Source organism: Salvia miltiorrhiza, chromosome 7, assembly GCF_028751815.1.
Source record: "Salvia miltiorrhiza cultivar Shanhuang (shh) chromosome 7, IMPLAD_Smil_shh, whole genome shotgun sequence".
NCBI lineage: Eukaryota > Viridiplantae > Streptophyta > Magnoliopsida > Lamiales > Lamiaceae > Salvia > Salvia miltiorrhiza.
This window is the reverse complement of record NC_080393.1, coordinates 29,662,474-29,672,706: the sequence shown is the minus strand read 5'-3', so window position 1 is coordinate 29,672,706 and position 10,233 is coordinate 29,662,474. Positions and strand designations below refer to the sequence as shown.

The 10,233-nt window shown below is 35.9% G+C and overlaps 1 protein-coding gene across 1 annotated transcript; it reads left to right on the top strand.

The window, feature by feature from the left end:
* Positions 1-7,054: 7,054 nt before the first annotated feature.
* Positions 7,055-8,239, top strand: LOC130995979 (protein BIG GRAIN 1-like E). Its single transcript, XM_057921512.1, has one exon. The coding sequence runs from the start codon at positions 7,326-7,328 to the stop codon at positions 8,067-8,069; it is 744 nt and encodes a 247-aa protein (XP_057777495.1). The 5' UTR covers positions 7,055-7,325; the 3' UTR covers positions 8,070-8,239.
* Positions 8,240-10,233: the final 1,994 nt, after the last annotated feature.

Genomic DNA, 10,233 nt, shown 5'->3' with positions numbered 1-10,233 from the left:
GCAGCAGCTCCAGCGGCTTCCAGTCGACGGTGCTCGCCGAGATCCAGTTGCAGCGGCGGCGGATCTGCCATGGAGGAGAGGCGGAGGCGACGGAGCGGCGGCGTGGTTGCGCTGCTGTGCCTTTCCAGCGGCCGAGATTGAGAGAGAGAGATAGAGGAGAAGAGGGGGGGAAGAGTTCAGGGAGAGAGGAGGAGAGGCCGCGCCGCTCGCCGGCGGCGACGGCGCCGTTGAACGGCAGCGGCGGCGGCAGATCGAAGAGAGAGAGCAGAGAGAGTAAAGAGAGAGAGCAGAGAGAGTAGGGAGAGAGAGAGCCGAGAGATAGAGTTAGAGAGAGATAAGCTTGTGTGTGTGTTGGGAGGTGTTTGTGTGTGTATATTTAGGTTAGAAAAGGGAGCCGGGTTTGGGCCGGGTTTCAGCCGGGTTTGGGCCGGGTTTGAGCCGGATTTGGGCCGAAAATATTGGGCTCCCTCTTGGGCCGATTTAATTAAACTCTTGGGCCGATTTAATTAAACTCTTGGGCCGATTTAATTAAATTGTTTGGGCCTTATTCAAAGAAAAACATGATAGACTTAATTTATCTAATTAATTTGGGCTTATATCTATTTAAATTATTTGAGCTCTTAATTATTAATTTAAATTGAGCTTGATATATTTAATTATATATTGACCTTTAAATTAATTATTTAAATGGAGTTCTTTATTTCAAGTATTTATAAATGGATTATAAAATGAAATATTTCGAGTTAAACTCTCATTTAAATTAATTCTTTTCAAATGACTTATTAATATGGATTATTTGAAAATGATTAAACGATTTTAAAAAAAAAAATAAGAAAGCATGATCTATGATGATATAATTTATCTATGTAATATTATAGGATTTGTTTTTAAATGACGGAATATTTGACTTGATGGCATAAATAGAACGAGTTATGATTAATGCGCATGTTGATGTTCGAATAAATAGTTTCGAACCTAAATGATAGTTATGTGATAATGTTTTGAGTTAAAGGTTTTGACGAGATAAGATTAATTCTTTCCAGTCCACATTAATTATTACTTGGACTCCTATTATTTATTAATAATGGGTCTCGAATTTATATTACTTGGGCTCCTACGATTTAATTGATTAAGTCCAATGAAATTTATTTATTTAACCCAATAAGAATTATTATTTTAGGCTTCTTTATTAATCCTAATTATTTTAATTAGTGATTAATATTAAAATTTACTAATTTTTAAAGGGTGATGATGGGCTCACTTATTGGGCTTCATGATTTTATTATCTTGGGCCTCATTTGTTGGGCTCTAGAAATTAATTGATGTTGGGCTTAATATTATTAATGCATTGGGCTTCGAATTTATTCTTTTGGGCTCAAATTAAATTCCTTTTGGGCCTTGATTATTTTATTTTAATTGGGCCTTCATAATTATTCTATTATATTTAATTAGAGAAGATTTTAAGACTTACTAATTATTAATTAGTAAGTGAATTAGATTATTTTAAGATGAGTAGATTATTAAAGATTAATAATCCGACCTCATAAGACGAGCCTTAATTTCTTAAATAGGATTAGCATCTCATAATTTAATTAAAGGAATATGAGTCATGCATAATCTTTTCACGCATCCTCATTTATTGAGATTTTTCGAGAATTAGAATCTTATTTTATTTTCTCGAATTAAAGGTCAAGCACCAGAGTTAGAGCTAAACCGTGAGTCTGCTATTCAGGTAGGCTTTCTACGTATAAACTAAAATTATATATTAGAATTGTTAAGACTTTATGCTTATGAATTTAAATGATATTGTCAATGCCTAAATGCTTTATGTTTTATTATTAATTGCCTATCTGATGTTAATCGAATTCGGATTCTGGATGGGACCGCAAATCCCTTCGGAATTAGTGTACACCTTGTGATCGTGAGTCATCTAGCGGGTTGGCCGATCATAGTGTCCGTAGAGGGAGGCCTCCCTCTCGGCACGAGTTACTGATATGGTGATTAATGATATAAAATACCTGCGCGGGTTATTGATGAAAGAAATGATATTATGTTTGGTAAATACGAGTCTTTAAAGGAAAACCCTCGTATTTTACTACTGTTGAAAGGCTTGACAATAAAATATTATGCATGTATGTAAATTTCGGCAAGTGTCCACTAAGTACTTTTGTACTTAGCCCTGCATGTATTTTTAAATGTGCAGGTTGAGCGGTGATCGAGGATGTAGTGTGCAAGCGAAGCTTCTGTCAATCTAGGACGAGTACCTCAGAGTAGAGTATATGTCTTCATACATATATTCAAATTATTATTCCGCTGCAAACACTGATTTTACTAAGACATTATGTTATCTGTCAAAACAATATGTACTATTTAATAATGTACTCAAACTCGTTGAGTACCCCTTTGAATAATATTATGTACGGTCCCCTTGTGGCCTTCATTGATTTCTAGATATTTCGATTGATTTCTTTATACAAGTCAAGTCATCAAGAAACCGAATATGCCCCTTTCTAAATCCCGCTCCTAAATTCCCTCCCTTAGTCGCGGTTTTTTTCCCGAATTTGCTATCCTTAGCAAGTGCGGTCGTGACATCTAAGCTGATTCTAATTTTATTTGTTTTATAATAAATTAATTTTAAATTTGCATATATTTCTTTATTTGAATTAAACTTAGAAAATACTCCCTCCGTCCACGAAATGAGTACCCATATTTCCTTTTTCGTCCGTCCACGAAATGAGTACCCATTTCCCTTTTTGGCAAGTGTACCCCACACATCTCTTTAATTAATACACTAAAAAAGTGGGACCCTTAAACTATTTACACTACACTCCATGCATTTCTTAAAATCCGTGCCGTCCACAAATGGGTACTCATTTCGTGGACGGAGGGAGTAAATGAATTTGGTATTTGAATTGACGGGTTGGATTCGATTTTTCGATTTTAAGTTTAGTATTGCCCACCCTAGCTATTCATATATAGTTTAGTTGCATTTGCATATGGGCCACCTTTTTTTGCATGTGCATGGACTACTAATTAATTCTAAAATTTATGTGGGATTGGGTAGCTAGGTAGGTTTCCTAGAGTCTTGAAGTCGTGTTTGACAATCATAATCTATATCTTAAGTTAAGGAGATAGGGCCATAATAACTTGATTAATTATGGGAAGGGATTAGACATAATTTATCCAGCTAAGAGATCGGCTCGTGTGCATTGTTCGTTTCTAGGGTTATGGAGGTTAGGTGAAAGTTTAGCACGTGTCTTGTAGCGTTACATGATTGTACGATTTTTTATTATTAGTTTGTCATTTTGTATATTCGGCCTTAATTGAGTATATATTACCTGGATATTTGATGCTATTGTTACTATTGTATTTTTTTTTTTTGGTAAAAGAAAGATATATTAAGAAAAAAGGGAAGGTACCAGAGGTACCCCAAAGTTACACAATGAGAGAGGTAATCTCTTGCGAGAACCAAGAGATTACCTGGATATTTGATGCTATTGTTACTATTGTATGTCTCGTATCATTAGCTCTCTAAATTTAATTTAGATTTATGAAGTGACATGAGAATTATGATCATAATCGGTGTGAATTCCCCAACAAATACAGGTAATATATAATGTCAATTTCCGGAAGTTAAGATAAATTGATTTCGAATATTTCACATCAATTAATAATCTCGTTAGCAACTTTTATTTGACACGCGGTTGGAGACTTGGAGTTGCTTTAAGTTGCATTTGAAATCGCATCTTGCTAGAAATCGTGTTTGCTTCATAGCGACAAAGGTTATGATGCAAAATAGTGATTAAGGCCCTCTCAGTTTCAAAGTGTTAGTGAGTGAGTGTGTGACAGAATTGGTTTTAATAGTGATGAATAGAATGTCACAATAAAAAATACTTTTAAATAGTGCTGTTCTATATTTTCCACTATATGCATGACTTAATTAGTAGTATAAGATTATACCAAAAACCAGGGGGCTTAGCCCACTGGCCACCAGGTCCTCACTTAAGTGAAGTGACCCGGGTTCGATCCCTCTTGGGAGCGAATTGGAGATGGGAGATATAAGGTGGATTTGGTGAATGGAGAGATAAGGTGGTTCTTGGAGTGGATGAAGAACTAACTACTAACATCTAACATGACTTTGCCCGATCAAAAAAAAAAAAAAAAAAAAAAAAAAAAAAGTATAAGATTATACCAAAATAATTTATTAATTTAATGATTAATATATAGTTACAACTAACACAACTTTTATCGCGAACTACTACCAATTTTTCATACAACTTTTAACGTTGTACTTGCAAAATCAGATCATATATATTTTATTCTCGCAATTACCATTCCCAGTTATTTTTTTCGCCAAAATTTGTCTAGTCTGTACTACTAATACGAAATTAACCGTCTTAGGGCCCGTTTGATATGGGTTTAAAAGCAGGATAAGTTAAATTAATATGGATTTATGCAGTGTTTGGTATTATGTGCTACTAATATGGTCAACTCCAGGTTTATCCCAAGACCCTAGCTTATTTTGTGGGATTAACCCACACTAATTATACCACCCTCCCCATGGGATAAATTTAATACCGAGATGTTAAAATCGAAAATTGATACCCTTTTCACGCCAAACGATGCTGTGAGGATACCAATGCCTCCATCTTATTTCAGATTTGAGGATACGAATGTCTTTTGGTAAAATATGTGAGGATAATTTAGGTATTTGATATGTTAATCCAACCTATTCCAATGGATACCAAACACTTTTTGGGATTAATTACCAATGATATCAAACACCCATATGAGATTAAAAATCATGACTAATCCACACTAAATTATCAGGATAATTTATATCCTGATTAATCCAATACTGGAAACCAAACGGGCCCTTACATTCTTCCCGATGAAACAATATATAGTGTTATTAATTATTGAAAATCTTTGGGAAGTCATCATTGTTAAAAATTATATGGTGATGTATATTGCAACATTTTAAAAGTTGCGCAAATTTAAGCTGTCTAATTATTGTTTCAATTAACTTTAATTTTACACTGCAAATATATATACAGTCTAAATGGGTATTAAAATTAAAACAATCATGGCTTGCACTACTAGGAAAAAAAAGGTAAAATTTATTAAGTAGCAAAGCATGTTAGGAATGGTGTCACGCTTTAATAAATAAACGACATTTTCTACAATATTAAGTGATAATTGGCATTACTCGTGCCTGTAGAAATAAATATTTTTAATTATTCTAGCCATGCCAACGCATGTAATGATATAAAAATGTTATTTATTAATATATATATATATATATGTATGTATAGGGTGTGATTCTAGTGAGAACTACATTTTTTATGAGAATATGAGAACCATTATGATTAATGTTAGCTGTTAAAATTAATGCACTCAAAATTTATAAACCATGAGATCTTAGATTGATTTGTGTGTATAAACCATGTAATCTCACTGAAACCTACCCATATATATATAGGGGAGCGTTTCAATGAGATCCTCTATATGTGGTGAGATTTTAGATTGATTTGTGTGTATATATAGGTTCGAGTGAGATTGCTATTTTTTGTGAGATCGTAAGACTAATGAATAATGCAGTATATATTGTTGAATAACGATATTAAAAAAAAACTAATTCTAAAAAGAAACGATATTAAAAAAATTAGAAAAATTTTCGCTCCCTCCAGAATTCGAACTCAGGTAAAAAAAAGTCCCTCTAGATAAATATCAACCACATGATACATTGAATCAACAATTACAAATCAATCTAAGATCTCACCACGTATAGATGATCTCATTGGAACGTTTTCCTATATATATATATATATATATATATATATATATATTAGTGAAATTGCTATTTTTCGTGAGAAGTGGGAATAATTAATAAGCAATATATACTACTAAATCAGGCAATATATAATGTTGAATAAAATTTTCGTTCTCTCCAGGATTCAAACTCAGGTAAAAAATTTCTCCCTTCAGGTAAACATCAGTCATAGGATACATTAATCAATCTAAGATCTCACCATATGTGAGGAATCTCATTGGAACTATTCCTTATGAGCAAAATTTTACCATATTAATTTAATGTTCGGGAGTTATAATTGATTTATTAGTAGTTCTTTATTGAACTTATTCATAAATTTTATTAACTTTATAGATATATATATATATTCTTCCACAAATCTTAAATCTGAACTGTAAATATAATGATTATATGATCTATAAATCATCTCATCTCTTACGATAAGATATATTCTCATTCTATCTTACCTATGATACATGCTCAAGTAAAAATCTTGAAAGTAATTCATGCAAGTAATTAAATCAAACTAAATAAAACTTGAAAGTAATAGCTTAGTTTCGTTAACTCGTTTATCTAGTACGACTAGAATATTTTGAAATTTATAGAGATTAGTTGTTTAAAAGAAATTTACTTGTGAATTGGAAACAGCTAATAGAATATATTAAAAAATGGGCTTATCTTCTTATCAGCTGATCCACAAACAAAGCAGATGGGGATCTATTCATTGTACAAATTAGCTAATTCCACTACCACTTAAATTTGAAACCCCACCAATTTAAAAAGCCTTATGATTAAAAATTAAGATGACGAGTAACCAAAGAAACACCATCTTCTTTGCTCCCCACATTCTTTTCATTTCACAACATATCTTAAGGATAAGGAGTTTCCTTCCTACCCTCTCTATCTCTATATGTACTACTCAACTGCACTTCCAACTCAAAGCTTGCCAATTTGTATGGATAATCAAATCATTTCTAAACTTACCTAAATTAATGCGATTACAAATTAAACATTTAGAGCTATTAAAGGGTCATGCTAATCACTGATCAGGCCGAGGAATGAAATAGGTCCGAGCACAATTGGAAAAAAAAAATTTAAAATATAATTTTATTAGTCCAATCAGCTGACTCAAAAGTTCGAGTATTTTTTGACCATAATCTAAAATGTGGCCCACCTAGCTAGGCCCGAAATCAGGAACAATATCATTTTTTACTACTACAACAAAATATAATTAGGAAGAAATTGAAAACAAAATCAAGCGAGAAAAAGGGAAAACAATAAACCTCATTAAATATTCATATGAGAGTGCATCTAAATTACTACTATAAAAGGGACCCGACCTAGAAAACCATTATTCTCAATCATTTCAAAGTAAACCTTTTTCCACAACCTTAACTCCCATAGTTTCGTACATTAACTAATACTAATGTCCTAAATTTTCAAACATACATACGTTAATAATATACTATATATAGTTTCACTAATACTACTAGGTTGTGTTGACACCAAAATCATGTCTGTTACATCCAAGAATTCATCCCACCGGCGGAACGATTCCGGCGAGATCGTGGTTTTCGATGCGGCGCGCTACTTCTCCGGCGTGGACGACAATTCCTCTTCGGTGTTCCACGGCGGCGCCGCCAGAAATAGAATGAGCCTAGACATGCCGGCGATCAACGCACACAATCTCCCGACGATTCAGAAACAATATTTGATGAGAGAGAAGAAGAAATACAAGCAGCCGAGCTCCCCCGGCGGAAGGCTCGCCAGCTTCCTCAATTCCCTCTTCAACCAGGCGAATTCCAAGAAGAAAAAGAAATCCAAGACAAGCGCCGCCGCCGCCGACGACGATCATCACGCTCACGACAAGAGAAGGAGTAGCATTAGCCTTTTCAGAATCATGACTTCATCTGCAGATAACTATTGCGATTCGAAATCCACGTATTCTGCCAAAACCCCCACCAAATCGTCCTACTTTTCCGATCGCCGGAAGGCAAACGGCGAAAGCGTTGCTGGGAACGAGCGGTTGAGATTCAACAACGGGAGCTTCAGAAACCCTACGACGAAATGGACGGCTGATCATGAAGATCAGAGGAAATTCGGCGACGGCGACGGCGACGGCGAGGATTCGGATTCGAGTTCGGACCTATTTGATTTGCCCAATTTGGATTTTTACTCGACCGGTTTGCCCGTTTACGGGACTACGGATATGGATAGGATCCGAATTGGAGCTCCGGTTTCCAGCGCTGCAACGTGATTATGTAACGCCGTCTTTGCATTGCTATGACGTATATTGATTTTTTTTTTATTTTTTAAATGTTGTATAGTGGAGTATTTGGTTTTCTACATCGTGATTGGAAATTTGGAAGTGTGAGGTGAACTGATGATTTTTGTGGAAAAGAATATCTCCATAAGGATTCTGCTTTTTTACAACTTTTACCTTTTATCTAGCTTTTACTGTGTGTCGACTTTCTATCCTTTTCTTGGCTTGCTTTTGGAAGAAATGTGCTACAATTTTGATTCAAGTGGCCCATTTTGAATAATTTTGATGATATATATGATTGTGAATGATGAAATCGGAGAAATCATCATTGCACCAAATTGAGAGTATTAGCGAAATATGTCTCGAATTTGACTTTAAGTTCAATAATATAGTGAAAAATTTAACCATAGTACGCATTATTCTTCTTTCGACGCCATTACCGGCAAATTAAGAAGAAAACGGAAGGCAAATAATCAGAAATGATTAAGCATGTAGTATATATTAATAAGTGAACCATGGAGAAAAAGAAGAAAGAAAGGGAAAACAAAATATTTTTGTTATTTTGTGTTGATAATTAAGGGACATTTACTTTGCATGATTAATAAAATACATGATTATATTTTTATCTTCAATAATAGAATTCCTCCAATTTTATTTTTAATGAGATAAGAATCAAACAATTTTTAGCGGCAGGAGGTCTAAGACCTAAGGTCTTGAGTTCGAGTCATTCATCGCGATGTGTTTAAATTTCTTTATTTACTTATGTAATTTATCAAAAAAAATTTATCAAACAATTTTAGCTTGAATGCTAGAAATAATCAAGAGCCTTAGAGCATCCGCATTGGTGTTACATGATAGCTTACATGAGGGGACCACATGGTGTAAAGATGCTGCATTGAAGTTACATGATAGCTTACATGATAACTTTAGTTTTGATTTTTCCATTTTTCATTTAAGTTTAATTTCATAAATTTAAATTACACAATTTACTTCAAATTTAAATTGCATTAATTTTGAAATCCTAAAAATTACATAAAACTTAATAAAATAAAAACAAATCCTACAAATAACTATTCCGGCCCTAGAGGTCCGAAACGTGCCCAAACATGCTTCATCAAATCATATTGGAGCGCGGCGTGCAACTGCCTATCTCGGAGAAGGGCATCTCTTTGCACATATTCCTCGAATGAAACTGGGGTTGCTCGACCACTCTCCGTCGAGTCACTGCTAGACGCCCCATGTCCCGCGTCGTCATCTCTCCAATTGGTTGCTCCTTCACCTTCGTGCTCCACAATCATGTTGTGGAGAATGATGCAACACAGCATGATGTCCCGGAGGTGCTCCAGGTACCAATTTCGCGCGGGACTGCGAATGATTCCCCACCGAGCTTGAAGGACTCCAAAGGCACGTTCGACATCCTTTCGTGCCGATTCTTGCATCTTCTTGAACCTCGCCTCCTTCTGATTTGTCGCAATCGGTGGACTCTTGACGAAGCAACGCCACTCCGGATATATGTCGTTGCACAAGTAGTAGCCCATCTGGTAGTAGCGATGGTTCGCCTGAAAGAGCACAGGCGGGGCAGTTCCATCCAACACGTCGGCGAAGAGAAGCGACTGATTGAGAACGTTGATGTCGTTATTTGAACCAGCGACACCGAAGAAGGCATGCCAAATCCACAGATCGTGGGATGCAACGGCCTCCAAGATCAAGGTTGGCTCCCCTTGATCACCGCGTGTATATGCGTCGTGCCACGCCTTAGGACAATTCTTCCACCCCCAATGCATACAATCAAGACTCCCGAGCATCCCGGGAAATCCGTGTCGGGCCTCGTGCATCTGGGTAAGGCGTGTGATGTCCTCCGGCGTTGGACGACGCAGATAATGGGCTCCAAAAGCCCGGATGACCGCCTTGCAGAACTTCTTGAGGCATACACGCCCGGTGGAGTCGGCGACTTTGAGATACTCGTCAAAAGTATCCGCACTGACGCCGGTGGCTAACTGGCGGATAGCCGACGTGTATTTCTGTAATGGGAAGAGAGAGTCCCGACCTATTGCATCAGTGGTCATCTGGAAGTAAGTATCTTCACCTTGAACAGCCTCGACGATGCGCAAGAACAGTTCCTTCTGCATTTGAAAACGCCGTCAGAAAAATGTAGGTC